General features: G+C 43.8%; 1 protein-coding gene across 6 annotated transcripts in view; it reads right to left on the bottom strand.

Annotated features, from left to right (window-relative positions):
* The window catches only part of MON2 (MON2 regulator of endosome-to-Golgi trafficking), a 161699-nt gene that overhangs the window by 51737 nt on the left and 85227 nt on the right, over positions 1-24735 (bottom strand). For all 6 annotated transcript variants that reach the window (XM_075930840.2, XM_075930828.2, XM_075930836.2 and 3 more), the window contains 5 exons: positions 20982-21157; positions 17926-18088; positions 17112-17405; positions 15424-15622; positions 6721-7343 (listed from right to left, as the gene is read on the bottom strand). In XM_075930840.2, the coding sequence (XP_075786955.1) occupies positions 6721-7343; positions 15424-15622; positions 17112-17405; positions 17926-18088; positions 20982-21157 (1455 nt within the window). The remainder of the gene's footprint in view (positions 1-6720; positions 7344-15423; positions 15623-17111; positions 17406-17925; positions 18089-20981; positions 21158-24735) is intronic.

Below are 24735 nucleotides of genomic sequence, written 5' to 3'. Positions count from 1 at the left end.
CCGTCTGAGGCTGGCATAGCCCCTTTGCACTGGGAACACCGTTTGAATCCTGGTGTCCCAGGCATGATGAAACTGACTAGGCAAACTGCAGCACTGGCTGAAATTGACTAGAACGATGTCTTTCTCTCTCTTTTTTTTTTCTTTCAAAACTAACTAACTAACAGGAAACTAACTACTGAACAAAGACTAACTATTTTACAATTCTTTCTGACAGGATTTGCTCTGTGTCTGAGGAGATCACAAAGCTCCGCCAGCAACCTAGGACGGTTGAGAGCAACTGGCGGGGGAGCCGGTCTGCGCTCGTGATCAAAGGCACGAAAGCTGCACGCTGCAGGGGGCATGCGCAGACCGGCTGAAGATGGCTCTGAAATCTTCCGACCAGCGGCGCCAGGATGGACCCGACACCTAGAGTGGAGCACCCACGGGGCCACTTGAAGAAGAAATGCCCTGGCTGGTATGGAGCAAGAGATGATGTTCGGAAGAAAAGCCTACTGGGGCCTAAGTTGAACCTTGTCTTTATGAAAAACAGTATACGGAGGCTCTGACAGAGCACAAAACTCCAACACTCATCGTGTAGTGGTAAAGGCGACCAAAAACACAGCTTTCAGGTACAGTAAAGTAGGGAGCATGTGGCCAATGGCTCAAAAGGGTGCCCCCATGAGCACAGAGAGAACAAGATTAAGGTCCCATGCTGGGACAGGTCGTTGGGTCCATACCCTTGAAGAAGCGGCCAACAAGGAAGCTTGTGAACACAGAGCAACTGGCACTCTGAGGATTGAACATGGATACGGCTGCTTAAGGGACATAAGGTATTCCAGTACCTCTGGGATGGAAGTTAATGTGGAGTCCCTACCCCGCTGTGAATACTAACAGGAAAAACCCTTCCATTTAGCTAGGTAAGTCAGTCAGGAGGATAGCTTCTGACCGCTAAGGAGGACATGATGGACTTGTTCCAAGTGGCTTGTCTCCTTCCAGTTTAGCCACGTAACCGTCAATCTGTCAGATGGAGGAAGGGGAGTTCTGGTTGGTGGAGGTGGCTCTGATGAGATCTGGAGTGTGAGGAGATCTGGAGGGGCAGGAGAACTGGTGGATGAACTGATGGCTCCAGTAGAATGGGGAACCAGTGCTGGGAGGTCCAGGCTGGGACTATCAGGATGACATTCACCCTGTCTCTGCGCTTTTGAGGAGCACCTTGTAAACCAGTGGGAACAGTGAGAATGCACATAGATCATCCTGCCATGGGATCACAAAGTCTCTGCTAGCAAGTTAGGACTGAACTACCCAAGGGAACAAAACTGGGAACACTTGGGAAGTAAGCAAACCATGACCTATATTTAGTGAATTTTTTTAAAACAAAAAAAAGTGCCGGTACTCCAGGGGAAAAGTTGAGAGAAGAAAAAACAAAACAAAAAACAGGGCGGGGCCACCATTGCCCTTTTAAGACATTAAGAGGTGCCGGTACTGCATACTGGGCAGTACTGTCACAAAAAAAGCACTGCCTATACTACAGATGAGGGTGAGCAACTCTCATAGTCAGGGCTCGCCAATTTAGCCCGGCATGGCGCTGCAGCATGATCAGCACATGCGCAGCGTGGTCTGTGCATGCACAGCATGCCAAACCGCGAGGCTGGCAAGCAGGGCTCGCTGCCACTTGTCAAGCCCTGCTCATAGTCCCTAGCAATCTAACCTGGAGGGAAAAATCTCTGTCAACACCAAATTTGGTGATGAAATGTGAGCAAGTCACACCAGCCAGGTATGTAGAAAGAGGATGCGTTGTACCACCTCAGAGTACTGATCCTCTCCATCTGGTGTCCCACCACCAGGTGTGACCAATCTCCGATGCTTCAGAGAAAGGCAAAAGAAACAAAAACAAAATATATCTGTCCAGTTGTGCACCAAGGAAAAAATTATCTTATATCTGCATGAGACTAAAGCCCTGAATCTTAAATTTGATTATAGTAATTATCTTAATGGCAACCTGCAACATTATGAACATAATGAGGGCAACACAGACCCATAAAGAAAGGGTATCCCCAAAGGGAAGTCATAAATTCCAAGACCACACAGGTCACAGAGTTTCTCCCAGATGAAAGTATATTTTAAAAATATTTCTAATCTTGTTTTAAAGATTTCAGGTGATGATGAGTCCCTTACGTAGTAAACTAATCAAATGTTTAATAACCCTCCGTTAGGAAATTGTGTTTTATTTCAAGGTTGAATTTATCTAACTTCAACTTGTAGCCGTAGGATCTTGTAATGCCCATCGGCTAGGCTGAAAAGCCTCCAACTATTAGATCTCTTTCCTATATGCAAGTCCTTGTACTCAGTGCAAAAGTTGCCTTTCACTATTTTCTTCAATAAGCTGAATTGGTTGAACTCCTTAAGCCTCACATCTGAAAGCTTGTTTCCTTGAATCATTTTTGTGACTCTCCTTGGAATTTGCATTTGAATTTGTACATGGTCAGCACAGATTTAGATTTTAGCATCTAAATTGCCTGGAAGCTTGTGTTTAGAATGAACATGCTCCATCCTGGAGCTCAGCAGGACTTAGCCTGTAGTTGCAGCTCTGGGAAGTGCCTGGTCCAGGTCCAGACAATTAAACTGAGGGCACAAAGCCTGTTTTTCATCTGCTCCAAATGACCCAGGAACAACCCAGGAAATTATAGACCGGTCAGTTTAACGTCTGTCCCAGGGAAGATAATGGAGCAGGTAATTAAGGAAATCGTATGCAAACACTTGGAAAGTAATAAAGTGATAGGGAATAGCCAGCATGGGTTTGTGAAGAACAAGTCATGCCAAACTAATCTGATAGCTTTCTTTGATAGGATAACGAGCCTTGTGGATAAGGGAGAAGCGGTGGATGTCATATACCTAGACTTTAGTAAGGCATTTGATACGGTCTCGCATGATATTCTTATTGATAAACTAGGCAAATATAACTTAGATAGGGCCACGATAAGGTGGGTGCATAATTGGCTGGATAACCGTAGTCAGAGAGTTGTTGTTAACGGTTCTAAATCCTGCTGGAAAGGGATAACAAGTGGAGTTCCTCAAGGGTCTGTTTTGGGACCCGTACTATTCAATATCTTCATCAATGATGTAGATATTGGGATAGAGAGTACTCTTATTAAGTTTGCAGATGATACCAAACTGGGTGGGGTTGCGACTTCTTTGGAGGATAGGGACATAATTCAAAATGACCTTAGCAAGTTAGAGAAATGGTCAGAGGTAAACAGGATGAGGTTTAATAAAGAGAAATGCAAAGTGCTCCACTTAGGAAGGAACAATCAGTTCCATACATACAAGATGGGAAGCGACTGTCTAGGAAGGAGCATGGCGGAAAGGGATCTAGGGGTCATAGTGGACCACAAGTTGAATATGAGTCAACAGTGTGATGCTGTTGCAAAAAAAGCAAATATGATTCTAGGTTGTATCAACAGGTGTGTTGTAAGCAAAACTCGTGAAGTCATTCTGCCGCTCTATTCTGCACTAGTTAGGCCTCAGCTGGAGTACTGTGTCCAGTTCTGGGCGCCACATTTCAAGAAAGATGTGGAGAAATTGGAAAGGGTACAGAGAAGAGCGACAAGAATGATTAAAGGTCTAGAGAACATGACCTATGAAGCCAGGCTTCATGAACTGGGCTTGTTTAGTTTGGAAAAAAGAAGATTAAGGGGGGACATGATAGCGGTTTTCAAATATCTAAAAGGGTGTCACAAGGAGGAAGGCGAAAATTTGTTCCTCTTGGTTTCTGAGGACAGGACAAGGAGTAATGGGCTTAAAGTGCAGCAGGGGAGGTTTAGATTGGACATTAGGAAAAAATTCCTAACTGTCAGGGTGGTCAAATATTGGAATAAATTGCCAAGGGAGGTGGTGGAATCTCCCTCTCTGGAGATATTTAAGAACAGGTTAGATAGACATCTGTCAGGGATGGTGTAGACGGAGCTTGGTCCTGCCTTGCGGGCGGGGGGCTGGACTCGATGACCTCTCGAGGTCCCTTCCAGTCCTATTATTCTATGATTCTATGACCCTCCTTCACGGGTGCCCATACACTGTGGAGAACTCTGATACAGAGGGGACAAAAGGTGTACCTGTAAGAGTCATGTGAGGTTAGATTGGTATTAGGAATCTGATGGATGGCAGAAAGTGGGAAAGGCAGGGAGAGGAGAGGGAAACTGGGAATTGTGTCAAAGAAATTGGGACTGGCTGGGCAGCAGGCTGGGACTTGAAGTCCAGGAGAGAAACAAGTAGTGACTAGAAGCCAACAAAAGAAAAATACGGATTTAATAAAGGATGAAGATAGAAACAGGGGACTAACATTGACTGGGAAAGCAGATTGGGAGTGTGGGTAGAATTGAGGAGACCAAGATTTGATGAGCAAGGAGACTGGAACTGGAGTAAAAAACTGGAGACTGACTGGGTAGGTGAAGAGAATGGGGCTTGGATGAAGAACCAGAGTTGGAGAAGAGACAGGACTCTAACAGGGACAAACTGGAGGGAATGGAACATAAAAAGTTAAGATTGGTGGGAAATGTGTCTATGCCTACTAGAGAACATTCCCCACTCCAAAACTTGGAATGGAACCCAAGATTCCTGAATGCCCTCTACTATCAGCAAATGTCTCTTTAATGCTCTGCCAAAGTTTCCCTTCCTCCCTCAGTGTTGGTCCAACAAGAGGAGAATAACCTACAGTTAGACCCTGCATGGATACAAAATTTATATCTGCATCAGTGTCCACAAAAATGAGCATGGATACACACAAATATAAAGCAGATATCCATGATTTGCAGGGCTCTACCTACTGTTGCTATTAGTTACTTCCTTAACTCAAAGTATCAGAGGTCTGTGTGGTTCCAGCTCTGCTGATTCACATGTGTCCATACACCCCTATTTCTGTTTTTTTAAACCTAGAAAATTTAATGTAATGGTGTGTGTAAAGAACACTAAAAAAACTAGTAGTCCTGTGACACCTTAGAGAAAAACAAAACATATATATAGCTTTTGTGGGTAAAACCCACTTCATTGCAGAGTGAAGCACTCATAAGTTAGGACCTAATTCTGGCTTTTCATAATATCCAAGTGTTCGCTTTAGTAATAGGAGGGAGGAAGTGAGGGAGGGATGAAGAGAAAACATGGACGGTTACATGCATAAAAAAATATCTTTGTAGTTCCACAAAGAAAAAAAGCATGCTGCTAAAATGAAGAATAGTTTGCTATATTCCTCCACAGAGTATTTCTCTTAAATGCTGTTTTAAATCTTCTTTTAAAGGAGATTTGCTGGAGCATTTTTTCATTGCTGCCCATGCTTTATACCAGGGGTGTCCAAACTTTTTTCAAAGAGGGCCAGATTTGATGAAGTGAACATGAGTGAGGGCCAACCATTTTGCCTGACATTCTTTGAACCATTAAAATTAAATGCAAATTAACTATTTTATGCAAAGTTCATTGCAAACAACATACTTTTCATTTCGTCACATGGATGACAAATCTAAACAGGTGTTAAATCACTCTGCCTTTCATATCTGAAGGCCAGATGAAAAAAAATCCAGGAAGCTGAAATATATGTCAGGAACATTGTAAAGTACATTACATATTATTGGTAATAAAGGTTGTCTATCAACTTTTAAGTTCAAAAAATATGAACAGGAACATAACACCAAGTATACATGTTGTATCCAAATATATTTATAACTGATTTAGACCAACTGACATTAACTGAGATTTTACAATGTATTCATCTCAATACATATGGATTCGTTGGGGGCCATAAAAGATAGATATTGCCAAATTACCTGTGGGGCCATATTAAACCAGAACACGGGCCGCAATTGGCCCGCGGGCCGGACTTTGGACATGCCTGCTTTATACATTTTTAACATAGCTCTCATTTTTAGCAAATAAAGAAACAAAGTGCAAGTGGTTTCAATTTTAAGGTAGGAGCAACATCATTTAACCAGTGATACATTTTAAAAGAAAATAAAGGCTACTGGATATAACTAATTTAATTAATAGATTGTTTCATTCACAAAATAGTTCTGTATATTCACATCATACAGATCGCCCTTTTGTAATAGAGCTAAAATACAAGGCAGCAGAAACTTTTCATACTTATGAATGGTGCTTTTCAGGAACCAGGTCTTTGATAAGAATTTCTTCAGCAAAGCACTAACATTTTTATTATAGAGTATATATGGGAAGGAGGACAAAAGGGTTTGCTGAAGTTTGTTGTTTTCCTTCACTTTACATAATTGCATGTCCTTAAATTAGGATCACCATCATTCCAGATTTTGCTGGAGTACACAATATAAAAAAGCTGCCCCCACAGAGACTGAGTGTACTGCCTCTTCTCCTCTTCCAGTATATTTAACAATAGTGCTAAAATTTCACAGTCAAGCAAATTCTTGAAAATACAGCACTGAATATTAAGTATTTTCATAGTGATACAGAAGAGATTTCATTAAAGATTACACCATTCATGTCAACAGAGCTGGTGAATGGCAAGAAGCTGAGTTTAGTAGGAACAGGATAAAAAGTGAGCTTCTGGTTCTGATCGTTCTTCAAAAGAAGCAAAATTATCTTTTACATAAGAATAGTGTGTCTCAAACCTAGAAGTAACTAAGCAACTAAGGTTAATTTAACTCAACATAGTGCAGGTGGCAAAGCAAAAGAACCAATATATAGTATGGTTTACCTTTCAAAGGACATCTAAAGCTGTATTATTACCTTTTGTAAGACATCTAAAGCCGTAAGCACTGCTTCCTGCAGACTTGTCAAAACTGCTTCAGTATAAGATGGCAAAATGAAAGGGGAGGCGTCAGAACTGATTGGAACTGAAACTGCACCATGTAAAATGACACCAAGCTTTTGGAGATCGTCCATGCTGAAACCAGTTTTGATGTGTTGGTAGAGAGCTGGAAATATCTGAATTAAAGCTGTAAGAAAAGGTTGGCTGGGTATGAAAGTCAACTTATCACAAGTAATTGGAGGCTTTGTACTTTCTGAGCCAATCCTATACCAGGTGTTCCAGGCAGCCCACCAAAGATTTAAATCTTCAATCTCATCTGTTATTACAGGTGGCTCAGATTCATTATATCTTCCGATTCTTTCTCCTATGGAGTCAGTTCTCAGGAACGATCTGCCCAGACCAGTAGCAGTCATTGCCCCTAGGAGAGCAGGCACATTAATTGCAGGTGGTGTATCAGGTTTCTCTGAGTCTCGGACAGGAGAGACAATCTGTAAAATTTCCTGAAAACTTTTCAGAGCAGCCAAGGAAACTTCATTATTTTTGCTGAGCGCTGCAGACTGGATATGATCAAGAAGAACATCCCAAGCTTTGGAAAAATCTCCTATTTAAAAAAAATATATTTAATCAGTTTGTACATATTTTTTTATCTCTTCATTTCATAGGAATTGGAGGAGGGGAGGGACCTGCCTTCAATTGCTTTCTGAAACAATTAGTGCGTGAACAAAAATGATGCACATACATTAGGGAGAATATATCCTAGTTTATACCAGTGACACTCAGAAAACAGTCATATTATTCAAAAGTCATGTTATCAACATTAGCCAAAAAGAGTCACAGTAATGTGAATTCACGGTTTCATTTACTTTAGTACATATGTACTAACGCTATTCTCACAGCAAATAAGTTAATCTTAGTACAAGCTGTTACATTAATTGGTAAAACAACATAGCAAAAACATCGTAATTAACAATGAAATCACATTTTTAATATGTGCTTTAAAGAGCCACTTGTGGCTGGTAAACTTCAGTCTAAGTATCAATGGTTTATACCAGGGGTTCCCAAACTTTTTGACACAGGGACCAGTAAATCCATTCACGAGCTTTTGGAGGACCTGTAACATTCATTTGCATATTTGCATATTCATTAAGCAAATGATGAAAATTCAAATAAGTTGATTCTGGTCCTCCCAAAGCCCCCAGTGCCAGCATTAGCAAAGCTTTTGATACAGTCACCCATAATATTCTTGACAGCAAGTTAAGGGAATATGGATTAGATAAATGGACTGTAAGATGGATAGAAAGCTGGCTGGATCAGGGTTTCCCAAACTTTTTACTTGAGTTGAAACCTGTTTTTTTCAGTACTGATTTTTGCAGCCCAAAAATATAAATGCATATAAAAAAAGAATTAAAAATGAATAAATTTTCAGTGTTTCACCCAGCTGCATCCTCCACTCAGTCTGGGCCAGGGCTTGGGAGACCCGGCACCGCATGGGCACTCCAGGAGACGGGAGCAGGAGCAGATTGGGGTTAGGGTATCTGGCTAGGAGGGAGGGTGCAAGGAGGGGTAGCGTTGCCAGGTGCCCAGTTTTGTACCAGACAGTCCGGTATTTGAGGGTTCTGTCTAGGAAACAAATTGAGAAAATACCGGACATATAAAATGTCCGGTATTTTCTAATTAGGTAAGTTTTATTATTGTTAGGTATATCACTCCTTAGCTATGAACTGCCTGGCTGGTAGATATGCTCATGCTGCCTGAGTGTGTCTGCCAGCCAGGCAGTTCACAACTACTCGAGGGAGGGTATGTGGGGGTAGAGGGGGGTAAAATGGAATCCCCGGAGCCGGATTCACTCATGTGCCCGGGTTCATCCCGCTTCCCCCCCCCCTTCTTGTCCCGATCCCCCCAGTCCAGCTCTGCAGCCCCCGTCCAGTCCTGCTTCTGGAGGCTGGTTTCCTCCCACCCTCCGCCCCATCTCCACGGGACAGCCCTGCTACCCCCAACCCTGCTTCTGCCGCCCCCTCCATCTCAGTGGGACAGCCCCGCTACTCCCAACCCTGCTTCTGCCGGCAGCTTGCTCGCCTCCCCCAATCTCCGCAGGACAGCCCTGCTGCCCCCAACTCTGTTTCCCAGTGGCTGGTTCCCCCCCCCACACACACACATACCTCCTCCCAGCAGCCACACTGAGGCCTGGTATTTTTTTCCCTGAGGCCCAGTACCGGGTCGTGGCCCATAGTTTGGGAAACCATGGTTTATACCAAATCTGCTACCTACATGCTGCACTACATGACTGGAAATACATTTTCTTTATCCTGCTTAGTGGAACTGATCTTGTTAGTATTATGCATACTATCATTTTCAGAAGGGACAATTTAGAATAGATCATGTAGTCTAACCTTTTGTACACTAAATTTCAGCCAGAGAATCCTATACTGAGCACAATTATTTTAGCTAGACTAAAGCATTTCAGTCTACAGTGAACTGAGGCTTAGGCCTGCCTAGTCTACATCTAAAAATTAGATTGACCTAGCTATGTAACTCAGGCCAGTGGAAGTTCTCACACCATGAGTAACCTAGCTGGAATGATTTCACCTCCACTGTAGATGCAGCTGGGTCAACAGAAGAATTCTTCCATCAACACAGTTGCCACTTCTAAGAGAGGCGGATTAAATACATTGATGGAAAAACTTCCATCAATGTAGAAAGCATTTACATTATGGTGCTACAGTACCACGTGTGCTACATTAAGTGCTGTAGTGTAAACATACCCTTAGTCCACACTATTAAGCTTTGCCAGCATAACTACAGCTTGAAACTCTGTCATCCGGACTTCCTGGGTCCAGCATAATCATGGTGACCCCTTGACTTACAGGGATTAGCCAGCAGGCTGGGGCCAGGAACGTTGCCAAGCTTGGGGCGGAGATGGAGCCCTGGAGGCAGCAAAGCTGCTGGGAGGAGTGTGGAGCCCCCAGTTTCCAGGTGGTGGGGGAGAAAGTGAGGGAAGAGCAACACACCCTGTCACCAGTGGGAGGGTGGCAGAGAGGCCCTTGGGGAGGGGGGGGGGCAGAGAGACCCTGGACCACAACAGGTGTACTTGGGGGAGCGTAAAGACACTGGGAGGAACACAAAGCGCCTCAAGCAGCAGCAGAGCTACTTGGTGGAGTGCAGAGCTCCCCAGGTGTCAGTGGAGCTGCTGGGGAACCTCAGGTGGCAGCTGGTGGGAGCACAGAGCCGCCGGGCAGTAGTGGAGGACCCAGGCAGCAGCAGAGCCACTGGTGAGAAAGCAGAGCCCCCAGCCACCAGCAGGAACACAAAGCCCTGGGCAGCAGCAAAGCCATAAGGGAAGAGAGCAGAGCTCTCACCAGGGGCCCCACCAGGAACGTGGAGCCCCGTACGGCAGCAAACCACAGCAGGAAAAGTGGAGCCCTCCTCTACCCCCCAGCTGCTGTGGGGACAGCAGAGCCCTGGGTGGTACTAGAGCTTCCTGAGGAATGATGGAGCCTTGGGGCAGCCAGAGGGAAAGCAGAGCCCTCCACTAGTCCAGCACATTCCCTGGTTCAGGACCAGTCACATCCGAAGGGTGCTGGCTGAAACAGGGAGGTACAACCTGTATTATCAGCTAGGGCTGGACAATCATTTTTGAAGGGGGGCCACTCCAGAAATTTTGGAAGTGGTTGCGGGCCTCCCTGGAAGGGACACCAAGCCTTGGGTGAAGGGGCAGGACCAGGAGATTCTGCATGCTTCCCTGCCCACAGATCCTGATTGGCCTGGGGGTGGGGAAGTGCATGAAGTCTTTGCTCCCTACCCCCACCCTCCCAGGGGCATGCGGCCCCTAAAGAGACCCACCAGTTTTGAACAGCTGGCAGTTCCCTTTGGTGCTGCGTGCTCCTGGCTGGGGGGGAAGAGACTTCATGTGCTCCCCTGTCCCCAGGAGGAGGGGGGAGTGGCAGGGCAGCCATGGGCCTGATCCAGTGGTTTTGGAAGCCAGAGCCAGCCTGCGGACCCTATCTTGCCCATCTCTGAATTAAAGACACAACAAAGGGCTCACAGCAACTGGCCCAGCAGCCGTAAGCCAGGAGCTCTTTCAATTGCTGCTATTTAAAGGGCTCCTGCCTCCCCAGCAGCTCCCAGGCAACATATTAGCGGCAGAGCCAGGGCCTGATAAAGTTTTGGGCCAGATCCCACTCACTGACAGATCTTGCCAAGCTGTGCCCTGACCAATACAATTATGCCAGAAAACCCCACAGTGTAGACATAGTTATGCTAACAGAAAAATGCTTCATGATGTTTGGGGAATGGTTTAACAACACCAGCAGTAAAATGCCTTCTGAAATATGCATCTCACTAGAGTGCTCTGCTAGCATAACTATACCAGATAAGCCCTAACAAAGGCAGTTGAGATATGTACATATTATTGCAGCAGGCAATGCTGAAGAGGAAAGCTGAATAAACTCTTAAGATCCCTGACAATGTGACCTGGAAGAAAATTCCTTCCCAAGTCAAGAAACAGTGATCAATTTGACCTTAGAAAGTGAGCAAGATACACCAGTGAGGCATCTATGAAACAGGATTCTCTGTACTACCTCAGAGTAATGATCCATCCCAATCAGTGTCCTTTCTCCAGTTGTGGTCAATCTATAATGCTTCAGAAAAAAATCCTCACAATGTATCTAGCCAGTTATGCATCAGGGTTAAAAACTCCTTTCTAGCCCCTGCAGGCAACGAGGTGAAGCCCAAATGCCTCTTGATTTCAACAGGAATGAAAGATGCAGGGTTGGATCTCTAGCCATTCAAGGTTCTCCTGATGATACAAAATTCCATGATAATTCTACCTTCATGGAGTCATGGGCATGTTATGTAGTAGCCAGACATTGAGGGAGTTATTTATGAGATAGACAACTTAATTACGTCAACCAGAAGTAAAAAACTTTGAATATACTAGTTACACAAAACTTAATTTAGTAAAAATGAAATGGGATCTATGGGAAGACTGGGGAGTTCGTTCGTTCACTCTCACGCTCTCTCCCTCTCACTTTTTTTGCTGCTAAACGTGGCATCTAGCCTTTTATTTCCATTCTTCCATTGTAAATCACTTGTTCCAATTCTTTATGCAGCACGGAATAGAGGCCGGTATGCTCTAGTCTAGACCAATTTTCCTACAGCAAAGAACTACTGGAATGCAAGAAAGAAGTCAAGCTACACAGAGACAAAGCACAAGACTGGCCACACAGAGGAAGCCTGTAGGCAGCTGGAAGGAATTTTTAAAATATTCAAAGTTCAGTGCCTAACTCCTTTAGGTTGCTTTGAAAATCCCAGTCTATATCACCACCTTGTATTATAGCTATTATGAAAACATGTGAAGGAAACCTAACCAGATTAAGTTAAAATCAGAATTTTAATACAAGGTGGTGAAGGGAGTAGTTCTTGCATATCCAAGTGATTATGAAGTGTCCTCAAAGGAAAGTTAGATGTAGAGGCCTTTCTCTGCAATTTTTTAAAAACTGGCTACTATATAACATGCCCATAACTACATTGTCAAGAGAACCTAAATTTAAACCTGTAGTGGCACCACACAGTAATCCAAAAAGACCATTCTGTATTATTACCATGATCTTCTCTGAAAAATTCTCCATATCAAAGCCACAGATCTCCTTAGAAAGGATAAAAGTGAAACTAGAGTATCTACTACAGAAGTTCTCATTCACAATTGTACAGGTAAGGTTGAGTTTGACATTTTAAGAGGGTTTCAATCACCTTGTAAAGAAACAGTAGACCCTTCTCAAAACTGCAACATTCACTCTTTCCATACAGAACGAATTTTCTGGGAATTGACAAGCAAATAAATTAATTTGCTTGAATTCACTAACTGATCTTTGAAGAAATTTAGCATCCTCTTTAAAATTCTCATATAGCTAAATGAAGAAACTATGAATTATGAAGGGAGAGAAAAGGAAAGATTCTGAAGGAAAAACGATTCATGGATTTACCATTAATTTCAGCTAGCAATTCAGATACCAATAAAATAATTTGAACTAAAAGAACATGTCATTATTAGAAGGAAAGCAGGTGATTAAAGGAGAACTGAAATCACCTTAGAGTATAATCTTCAATTTCTTCCACTTCACAAAAAGTCACAATTTTTTCCATAATAAACACTCCTCATACTTTTCCTAAAATTATGTATATGACTGAGTGTGCTAAAGGACCTCACAAGGTCCCCAATTTTTCCCCTCTGTTATTTAGTTCACTCATATGTGAAGGATTTAGGAAACTTTACAATACAACTTAGGGTATGTCTATACTACAGCGCTAATTCGAACTAACTTAGTTCGAATTAGTTAATTCGAACTAAGCTAATTCGAACTAACGCAGCCAGACTAAAAAACTAGTTCGAATTAGTGTTTTGCTAATTCGAACTAGCATGTCCAAATTAAGTGGACCCTGAACCGGGCTTAAGGATGGCCGGAAGTAGTGCCGGCAGGGCATCAGATGAGGACTTAGAGCGTGGAGCTGCTGCCTCAGGCTAGCCGAGGGCTGTGCTTAAAGGGACCCGACCCCCACCCCAGACAGACAGTTCTCAGGGGTGCCCCGCTTGCAAAGCAGTCCTGTCTTGGAGTGCCCTGAGTGCCCACACTGGGCACATCACAGCACTCGGCCATCAGACCGGCTGCACTTGCCGCAGGCTGCCATCTGGGGAGAGGGGGCAATTGGGGGGCTGCAGGAGAGCTTCCACCCCCAGAAGCCCGCAGAGCCAGCCCAGTCCTCCCCATCGGGGGCTCGTACCCCATTCCTCCCTCACCTCCTTCCACTTACCCTTCCCTAGCCCCCCTTCCTGATGTACAAAATAAAGAAAACGTGTGGTCAAAAGTAGAATCTCTCTTTATTGAACAAAACTCGGGGAGACTGGGAAAAGGAGGTGGGAGAGGGGAAGAGAGAGGGTGGGAGAGGGGAGGGCAACTACAATGATCAGAGGTTTGGAAGAGGTCCCATATGAAGAGAGGCTAAAGAGACTGGGACTTTTCAGTTTAGAAAAGAGGAGACTGAGGGGGGATAGGATAGAGGTCTATAAAAGCATGAGTGGGGTGGAGAGGGTACATCAAGAAAAGTTCTTCATTAGTTCCCATAATAGAAGGACTAGAGGACACCAAAGGAAAGGAATGGGTAGCAGGCTTCAAACTAGTAACAGAAAGTTGTTCTTCACAAAGCAAATAGTCAACCTGTGGAACTCCTTGCTGCAGGAGGCTGTGAAGGCTAGAACTAGAACAGAGTTTAAAGAGAAGTGAGATAAAGTGATGGAGGTTGGGTCCATGGAGTGCTATTAGCCAGGGGGTAGGAGTGGTGTCCCTGCCCAAAGTTTGTGGAAGGCTGGAGAGGGATGGCACGAGACAAATGGCTTGGTCACTGTCTTCGGTCCATCCCCTCCAGGATCCCTAGGGTTGGCCGCTGTTGGCAGACAGGCTACTGGGCTAGATGGACCTTTGGTCTGACCCAGTACGGCCATTGTAAGCTCAGGGCTCAGGGTTGGGGGTCTCAGTGGACCACCTTGATTTTCATGCACTCCTGCTCCTGGGTGGTCAGGCTGGCAGCTCTCCTGCTCTAGACGGCCACTTTCCTGTGCCTAGTGCGGAGGTCGTGGACGAGGTCCACGATGTCCGCACTAGACCAGGCGGGTGCCCGCCTCTTGCGGTCCCGGGCAAGCTCCCGGGAGCCGCCAGCCTGGTCCCGGGAAGAGGGGGAGGGCTGTGGGGCATCGGGTGGCTGGCTCGAGCCGTGCCAGGTGCAGGGTCTGCTAGCTGGGTGCTGGCAGGCTTGCACCTGGCACCGGCATCGTAGTCAGCCCGTGCCCCTTTAAGGGGTCCTGGGCCAGGAGGGGGGCAATAGAGTTTCCCTGGTGTTGGCCAGAGTGGCCACCAGGGAAAGCTTGGGAGGGCTAGCCTCCCACTAGTTCAAATTAAGGGGCTACACAGCCCTTAATTCGAACTAGTAAGTTCGAACTAGGCTTAGTCCTCGTACAATGAGGATTACCTAGTTCGGCGATCCGCTAGTTCGAATTAAGTTCGAACTAGCGGAGTGCTAGTGTAGTGCCTATCAAAGTTAATTCGAACTAACGTCAGTTAGTTCGAATTAACTTTGTAGTGTAGACATACCCTCAGACATTAACAGCACAAAATAGGACAGACGAAAGCTGACAGAAGAAAGCTACATATAAATGTTAAAATATCAGGGTATGTTGATAGTCTGAGGCTAGAGAACATGTCCGTAATGTTATAGATTCTCTCTTAGGGAAGGGAAAACTCAGCATTTTTGGTAATGATTCAAGAAATGCTTACAGAACTGATTTTAATAAAAAATTGCACCTGGAGGCAGTAATAATAGAATTTAACATCAAACATTGCTACACTTGATACTTAAGTATTCTAACACTGAGCACTACAAAAGTTATCACATTTCGAAGCCAATCCTATAGAATACATATCTATAAGATTAAATACTTTGCCAGTAATCTAACTGAAAAAAGTTATCACAAAACAAATTAAGTTATATTACTACATCTGTCAATGTTAAATATCTGAATTGCTATGTTTTACAGAACTGTTATCTAGCGAGCCAACAGCCAGCACTGAAATGCCCCGAGGAAGTTTTATTGGAAAAAACCACCCCATTTCTCAAATATTAAAAGAGCCTACCTAAAGGTTGTAGTAAGTATCTCCTGGTGTTAAATATTCTCGCTACTCCTGCCAATGTTAATACCCATGTCTCAGCCCATTGTTTCTCTGCTGTATCCCTTGAATGATGAATAAGAATATTGCCTCCTCCTGACTCAATCTTCTCTTTGTCAGCGGTTGTGGAAGACTCTCTAACTCTGTCCAACAGGTGAAACAGAACCTATGATATCCAGAAAAAAGAATGCATTGATTATTTCAGTCACATATTTCAACTAATATTAGTGCACAAGGAAATAATAAAATTAAACACATTTCCTCCCTTTCCCTGTAAGCACCCAGAGGATTCCTCTATTTCACCAATCCTTCCCAGCACCTCTGGAACCGAGAGTATCTGAATCAGCTAGCAGATCAGATAAGTTGATACATGAATGTCAAGGGCCACTATCATGATGATCAGAAACTTTGAGAACATCCTCAGTGCTAATAAAAGATCAACACTCACTGACAATGCTACCTTCCCTGAGAAAAATCAGAGAAACTAATGCAATATCTCTGTAGCAGGTACGTGCAAAATTTGTGTTTCTCTTAAACTGCCTGAGATCAAGACATCAATGGGTCTGAAATGCCACATAGAAGGTATGTGTAACAGCAGAATCAAGCCAGGCATGATCACAGCAGAACATGAGTTCCACAACAGACAAGCAGTCTGCCCATGTTATAGGTCAAAAGCATTTTCACACACAGGCTTGACTGGCAGAAGAGGTAAGCAGAAGTGGCAGAAAAGGTAAGTCTCCTATTATATCAGCCCAGTCACATAGTGAAGGAATTACTTTTTCCTATGTATTCTGCCCTAGGAAAAGAGAGTTGCTTTAATTTTTTTCAAGTAGAGATAAGATACATGTCTTTCTTTATATCTGAGGAAGAAGAAAAACTAGGGACTTTGATGGTTATGCTGAGCTCACAGGTTACGTCTAGACTGCACACCTTTTTTGACAGAGGCTTTGTCGACAGATACTGTCGACAAAGCCGCTGTCGAAAAAGAGCATCTAGCTTACCATCAGTATTGTCAAAAAACCAAACCGCTTTTTCGAAAAAGAGTCTAGACGCTCTCTTTCGAAAAAGCAATTTGCTTGCAATAGTGCCTTTTTTCGAAAGACTACTTTAAAAAAAAAAAGCATTATTCCTTGTAAACTGAGGTTTACCGCTGCCGACAAAACTGCTGCGTTCTGTCAACTTACTGTTGACAGAACGCGGCAGTAGTGTAGACGCAGGTATAGTTTTGTCAACAAAAGCCAACTTTTGTCGACAAAACCCTGTAGTCTAGATACATCCACAAAGTGCACCAAAATTTTATGCAATGGAATCATGCATGTACCTGTGTGAAGAGTGTAAGAATGAGTATTACAACAGTCCAATATCGTTGTATATTTCAGGATACAAACTGAAATACTGTAGTCAATTTCATGAATACATTTGTGTAAAGGGAAAAAAAAAAATCAAGACAATGTAAAAATGGTGACAAGCTGGCCTAAGGACAGCACAGAAGCTCTAAGAAATTTTAACATAAAATAGGTTCTAGCTACTTTGTGTGTGTAAATTATTATCTTTAAAAATTCTATACAAGTTAAAACTGGTATTACAATAAGTGTAAGAGAGGGACACTACCAAAATGTGGATGCTGTATTCTATAGCAGCTTTTTACTCAGTACCTTCCATATAACTGTGTGCCATGTTGAATGCTGAAGTAAAGTTCCATGAGCACCAATCGTAGAGAACAATGTCTGTCCAGCACTCTTTCTAACTGCAGGTCGTGGATCTACACAGAGTTCCCCCAGTTTGGCATAGAGACAGAGCCAAAGGCAGTCAAATGGTGGTGCTGGGTGGAAAGGACGGTTCAACACCACTCCCTTCTCTTCCGCCTGCTTCTGCAATACTGCTTCCTCTCTGTTCAGCTCTTTTTCAATGGTTTCACTTCTTTGGAAGAAATAATCTGAAATGTTCCACTACAAAGAAAAAAAAATAGGTACACATTTTATGCATGGAAAAATAAATATTTAAATACACATTGATGAATGCTCCGATTGTGAAAGAGCAAAATGTTTCTAATTTGCCCATTTCAACATGACCTGCAAAATATGCCCTATGCAACTCTGAGCTATACTGATTAAAAAAGGATTAACATTTAATGATTCTTATAACAGAATATCAGTAACTGTTATTTATTTCCAGACTTCAGTATTTAGGCTTTCAAGACACAGAGAAGGATTATTAAAATGCTTGCTTCTTTTTAAAAAGTTGATAATCAGAATACCTCTGCAGATCCATTCATTTTATATAATCACATATAAATGATAATTTACTTAAATATAAAAATTTACATTTACATTGGCTTCAGTGGGAATTTTATGAGAAAAAGGCATACAATTTCTGGCCTTTATTTAGGTAACAGTAGACATTCACTAGCATCACCAAAATTAAATAAAATTCACACTAATCATCATTATGGATGCAAATGAAACTCACCAGCAAACCAATTGATGTTAAGCTAATGTTTAGTTCTTGATTGTGAAGTCCAAAGCTGCCTGCAACTTCAACAACTATTTGCAGGCAAGTGCATGGCATTGTTGGTAGGAAGTCTGTCACAACCAACTGAAGACACTGGAATGCAGTCCGTATTAAGGACTCTCTTGAGGAAATTGAAATAAGGTACATGTTATTTCTTTAAGAGGGTACAAATCATTCTCCTATTATATACCAGGATGCAATATTACTACTGAAGGATAATTAGATTTATACACTTGCTCCAAATTCAAGCAAAATTTGAAACACATTTAGGATTTGTCCTAACTGAGGAAAAAATATGTTTGTGGGGTTTGTGTTTGGTGTGGGCCTTTTTGCTTTGTTGTTTTTAAAATGTATTAGCTAGCACATTCTAAATTCTAATGCAGAGAAGGCAAGTTGTACTTCAGCACGTTAGCTAGCTAGACCAGATGAAGCACAGGCTTCCCAAACTTTGCTAGCTACAGAAATTGTCAGTTTTTTTCTTTATTTCAAGTTGTGTATGAGCTCAGTATTGCAGATGCCAAAACTGGTTATGTAGTACAACTTTTGTAATCTATTTGTCAATCTAATACTTAGGGTGAGCATACATGAAAGAAGATTATCTTCAATTGTTAGCAATCCAATGAATATTTTTGTTTAAGTACAATATATTTATAGGGTTTAGGCCAGGGTTATAAACTTAATTTTAAAAGGAAAATAACTCTAGTGAAGTTAGTCTAGCTAGGGTGCACTGTAATTTCTGTGCTGTAATGGTTTATCTTTGCAGTGTTGTTCAGTAAAATGACATTTGAAGCTCTTGTGTGTTTAACTGTCTTATGGTAGAGACAGGTACTGGATTCCTAAGAAAAGGAAAGTGAATCATAATTTCTATTTGTAATATTTATACTCTTAGAAGATTCTTTGTAAATTCGATTGTGGTCTACAAATACTGCAAGTCGCATAGAAGAGTTGTAGCACACAATAGGGAAATTAAATATCAGTTAATTGAATAGTCGTGTAACCTCATGAATTCTTATTGGTTCCTCGACTATTCTATAGGACCCAGGGGTAGGGCAGGCAACCAGTGTGCTCTGGCCCCACCTCTGAGGAGCCCCCTCTAACCCTCTGTATTAGAGGCAGCCATGTGGGGTGCCAGGCAGGAGCTGGTCCGTGAGGGGAGCCAGTTTAAAAACCAGCTTCTCTTGTGGACCATCTGCCTGTCACTCTGTACTGTTGCCTCTGACACAGTACTGTGCAGCCTGTGCGGAGTGGCAGCAGCCCCTGTCTGGAGAGGGGTCTGAGCTCCCAGACTGGGCACAAGCCAGAACTGAGCCAGGATTCCTGCCCACCTGGTTCCTAATACACTTTAAATGCAGAGCTGCAGAAGGGGTAGGTCCTGGACCCATCACAAACCAGGACTGAGCTGGGCTGCTGGCTAGCCTGCTAAAAAACTTACTGGCCGAAGGGGCGAATGGTACGTGTAGTCTATAGCATTAACCTATAAGCTTTTGCTTACAGATGAATCAATTACACTTTTACATCCCTTGCACACAACTGGTAAATAAATGAATTTTCCAATCTTCTATGCAGGTTATATACAGTTGTGTTCAACCTTCACTCTGGAGTTTCTCTAGTATTTGACCCAGAGTTCAATATGCTTGGATTATAGACGGCCCATGATGTAGTCTGAACAGAGGTGCATTCATCTTATATTGGTTAAGCCCCATGAACATTTGTTTTTAGTTCCAAGCTCTACAAATAAGAGCTAATTTTCTTTTGTAATTTCAATATCAGATCAAACTACTGAATCATCTTTTCATGTCTCCCACAACAGCAAATACAAAATACTTAAGAGGAACTCACAAGAAACCCCATAATGGACAACTATGGGATAACATGTTTATAAGGGAACTTTTTTTCCTAATTCCTCTCAGTCAGCAGTTGGCTTATGCCTCACAGTATGAAAGTTTATATCCTTTACAAATATTTTTTCCTATAATAGTTTATTTTATAAACTGAGATTATCCAAACATCTGATACTTTTCTATTACTATTAAGTTCTTGACTTGAATGATACTGTGATGAAATGAGTTTTTAAAGTTAATTATGCATTCTGTAAGAATATTTCATTTTAATAATTTTAAATGTTTAGCCTCTTGTTCTTGCACTCTGAGAAAAGGTAAATAAGCACTTTGACTTCTTTGTATTAAAAGTGTGGCTCATTTCTTGACCCCTCTGCTTGCTTTTCTTTAGTGTTCTCAATAGAGAATATTAAAATCAATGCTGTGCAGTGATTACTCAGTACTCCAGAGAGAGCAACATTAAACATTTTCAAACATTAGTTACTAATATTTCCAATCGTCTAACATGTTGCATATACAGACCAGGGATATAATAAAGTTCTATCTTGATTAAGAGAATAAAAAGAAGGGCATCTGCAATGAAGGTACTTGGGAATGGAAATCACCTCTGGTATTTTTCTGTATTGTTCCATGTATTTTCATAAGCTAGTGGGAATGGCCTCCACATTTATTTTGTGAATCACTTAGCTATTTTTGTGAGAATTGGTCTTCTAAATTATACAAACATCAGCCTGACATAGGTTTATTCTGCCTTTAATAACCTGCAGTTTTAATGTTAATCAGTACTCAGGGAGCAACTCCCCACCCGCAGTCAGAAGCAGCTGGGCTGAAGTGGCTGCTCCAACTTGCTTGCCCCATTTAATCATTAACTGGTTGAACAATGTTTAACTGCTTAACTAATTAAACAGGATTCTACAACCCTAACATAAAATGGTATTATACCCTGCATAAGTCTCTATTTAATGAATGTACATCTCTCAAAGCATAATCTTTTCATAACATTTATACTAAATTATCAGTACAGATCTACAGATTTTCAAGTGAAAAATGTCAGTCTTTTGAAAGATTCAGTAGAAAGAGGACACACTTCTTTTTTGTGAAACTCAGCTATTTAGAACATAAAATATACTAAAATTCATAATTTTTTAAGCTATCAGGCTTATATCAACCACTTACCCTTGATCATTTCTGATTGCTCCCATGACACCAAGAACTAATGGCCAGCCAGGTCCTAGACTATCACCTTGACTCTGCAAAATCTGTAAAACACACTCCAACTGCTTGAGCCTGATATCAGGATGATTAATGTTTGACAGTTCCTTCAGTGGATTTAACAACAACAACTGCAGCCTCTAGAAATCAATAAAGAAAAACAAAGAACAACAACCTTATATATAAGTGACATCACATAGTACGAATCCAATTTTTTAGAGTGGAATTTTCAAAAATGCTTACAAACCATCAGTGGGATGCTGGGCACCCAATTACCTTAAGCACTTCTGAAAACCATTTAAAGGTATAGGTTCCCTCCTCCCCTTAAAGTATTACATTTTCCAACAAATTTGGAGATACTTTTAAATACTGCAGGTGAACTTTAAACCTAGGAAATGGAACAGTATATTAAAAAACTACAATGTATTATTTAAAAATAAACACCAAACCTGAATAAAGAAGCTGACCAAGATACAACTATTCCCCATTATAAGAATTACTCTTTTAGACCCAAATATATATCAGCCACACAGAAATTTTGTGCAGTATAAACTGAATTGTCATCTTGATAATCATGAAGAAAAGAATGGTTATTTACCTGTAACTGTTGTTCTTCGAGATGTGTTGCTCATGTCCATTCGAAGTAGGTGCGCACCGCGTGCACGGCGTCTTCCGGAGCGTTTTCCCTAGCGATACCCGTAGCACCGGCAGGGTGCCCCCTGGAGTGGCGCATCCATGGCGGGGCATAAGTACCCCTGCCGGCGCTGCCCCATCTCAGTTCCTTCTTGCCGGACACTCCGACAAAGGGGAGGTAGGGTGGGAGTCGAATAGACATGAGCAACACATCTCGAAGAACAACAGTTACAGGTAAGTAACCGTTCTTTTCTTCTTTGAATGGTTGCTCATGTCCATTCAAAGTAGGTGATTTCCAAGCCAACCCCACATCACGGAGGAGGGGTCGGAGCAGTCAGACAACAAGAGTCATGCAAATGTTGAATAAACTCAACAAATTTATTCGACCAGGTAAACACAGAAAAGGCAAGTGCCAAGAAACAGTGATAACCAAACATATTTACACCACAGAATTGAGGACTGCAGAGCCCACCCCTGCGTCCTCCCTGGACTGTTGTGCTAGCGCATAGTGCGCCGTAAAGGTACGGAGGGACGACCATAGCTCAGTAATTGGTATCTGAGCCCCGAATGCTACCGAGGACGCCTGCGCCCTGGTAGAGTGCGCTGTAACCCGGGGTGGAGTCTTACGGGCCAGTACATAATACTCCCTGATACACTCTGCGACCCAGTCCCCGAAAGCAATGAACAGCTGTTGGGATCTGCGAAAGGGCTTGGTCCTATCAATGTAGAACGCTAGCGCTCGCCTAGCATCCAGGGAATGGAGCACCTGCTCCTTGGGGGAGGCATGGGGTTTTGGGAAGAAAATCGGGAGGTAAATTTCCTGAGACAAGTGGAACGGTGACACCACCTTGGAGAGAAAGGTCGGGTGAGGGCACAGCCTCACATTATTATCTGAAAACAGTAGGTAGGGAGGATCTATAGTCAACGCCCTCAGTTCAGAAACCCTACGAGCTGACGTAATGGACACAATGAAAGCAACCTTCCAGGAGAGGTGCTTCAGGGAACACGTAGCCAACGGTTCAAAAGGGGGTGACATAAGTTTGCGTAACACCAGATTGAGGTCCCAGGCGGGGAGCGGGGCCCTAACCAAAGGGTACAATTTTTCCAGACCCGTAAGGAATCTTTTAACCACTGGGTCCGAGAAGAAAGAAACTCCTGCCGTACCCACATGGAAGGCGGAGAGAGACGCCACATGGACTTTAATAGAAGAGATAGAAAGGCCACTAGACCGAAGGTCGAAAAGATAGTCCAAAATGGCCGGGACCGGGACACAGGATGGGCGCACTCCCCTTCGGGACGCCCAAGACGAGAAGCACCGCCACTTGGCAGCGTACGACCGTCTGTAGAGGGTTTCCTACTACTGAGCAGCACCATCTGAACCTCCTGGGAACATTCCCTTTCCGGTTTGTTCAGCCATGAATAAACCAGGCCATTAGGTGAAGACATCTGAGATTTGGGTGAACCATGGTCCCCCCATCCCACAGTTGAGTCAAAAGGTCTCGGACTGGGGGGAGCGTTATAGGCTCCTTGGTGAGCATGTCCACCAGGATGGGGAACCAGAACTGTCTGGGCCACCTGGGAGCTATGAGGATGACCGTGGATCGGAAGGTCCTTGCCCTGGTAAAAACCCTGAAAATTAGTGGAAAGGGGGGAAAGGCATAAAGGATGCCCTTTGGCCACATGGCTGTCATGGCATCCCCCCAGGAGTGTTTCCCCATCCCCAGCAGAGAACAGTAGCTCTGACACTTGGTATTGTGTGCCAAGGCAAACAGATCTAAAAGGGGATAACCCCACCTGCGGAAAACCTGACAAAGGACCGAGTCCTTGAGTGACCACTCATGGGCTCCAAAGGATCTGCTCAGAGTGTCTGCCAGCAGATTCTTGCACCCCTGCAGGTACTCCGCCTGCAGGGTAATATCGTGTTCCACACACAGATGCCACAGGAGCAGGGCCTCTCGGCAGAGGGGAGGTGACGGGGCTCCCCCCTGCTTGTTGAGGTAGAAAACAGCCGCTGTGTTGTCTAAACGAACCAGGACCGAGTGGTGAGAGAGCCTTGACAGGAAGGTTTCACAGGCTCTTCTCACCGCTCACAGTTCCCGCACGTTTATATGAAGGGTCCGCTCTGTAGAGGACCATAGACCCTGAGTCCTGTGTCGCCCCAGGTGTGCCCCCCAGCCCAGGTCGGAGGCATCTGTGACCAGTGTAAGCGAGGTGGGAGGGGTGTTGAATGGAACCCCGCTGCACACCGCCTCCTGGGTCCACCAGTGTAGGGAGGCTAGGACATCTGGGGGCACTGTGAGGATTGAGTCCCAAAGACCCCAGGACTGACTGAAGGCCTTTGCCAACCAGGCCTGTAGAGGCCTCATCCTCATTCGGGCGTGGCGCACTGTGTATGTACACGCCGCCATATGACCCAGGAGCCTCAAACAAACCCGAGGAGTCGTGATCGGGGACCGGGTTAACCCGGAAATCAGCTCCACTATGGAGAGGAACCTGCTTCTGGGGAGGAAAGCTCTTGCTACCCTGGCGTCCAGGAGGGCACCCACGAATTCGAGATGCTGAGAGGGGGTCAGGGATGACTTTTCCTCGTTCAGCATGAGACCAAGTTTCACAAAGAGGGCGCTCGTGAATGACACATGAGCCTTCACCTGCTCGTAGGAGCGACCGTGGATTAGCCAGTCGTCGAGGTACGGAAACACGTGCACCCCTTGCTTGCGGAGGAACGCCGCAAGGACTGCCATGCACTTGGTGAACACTCTGGGTGCCGTTGATAGACCAAAAGGGAGCACCGTATACTGAAAATGGTGCTGAAAATGGTGAGAATCCTCCTGTGGCTGGGTCTTATCACCACGTGGAAGAACGCGTCCTTGAGATCGAGAGTTGCGTACCAGTCTCCTAACCGTAGCACCGGAATAACCAAGGCTAACATTACCATTCTGAATTTGTGTTTCACGACCGCCTTGTTTAGATCTCTGAGGTCCAAAATGGGACGGACTCCTCCCTTTGGTTTGGGGACAATAAAATATCGGAAATAGAATCCCCGTCCCAACAGATGTGGGGGGACCTTCTCTACCGCTCCCTTTGA

Source organism: Pelodiscus sinensis, chromosome 1 (genome assembly GCF_052426305.1).
Source record: "Pelodiscus sinensis isolate ZL-2025 chromosome 1, ASM5242630v1, whole genome shotgun sequence".
NCBI lineage: Eukaryota > Metazoa > Chordata > Testudines > Trionychidae > Pelodiscus > Pelodiscus sinensis.
The sequence above is the reverse complement of the archived record's forward strand: the minus strand, read 5'-3'. Positions and strand labels throughout refer to the sequence as shown.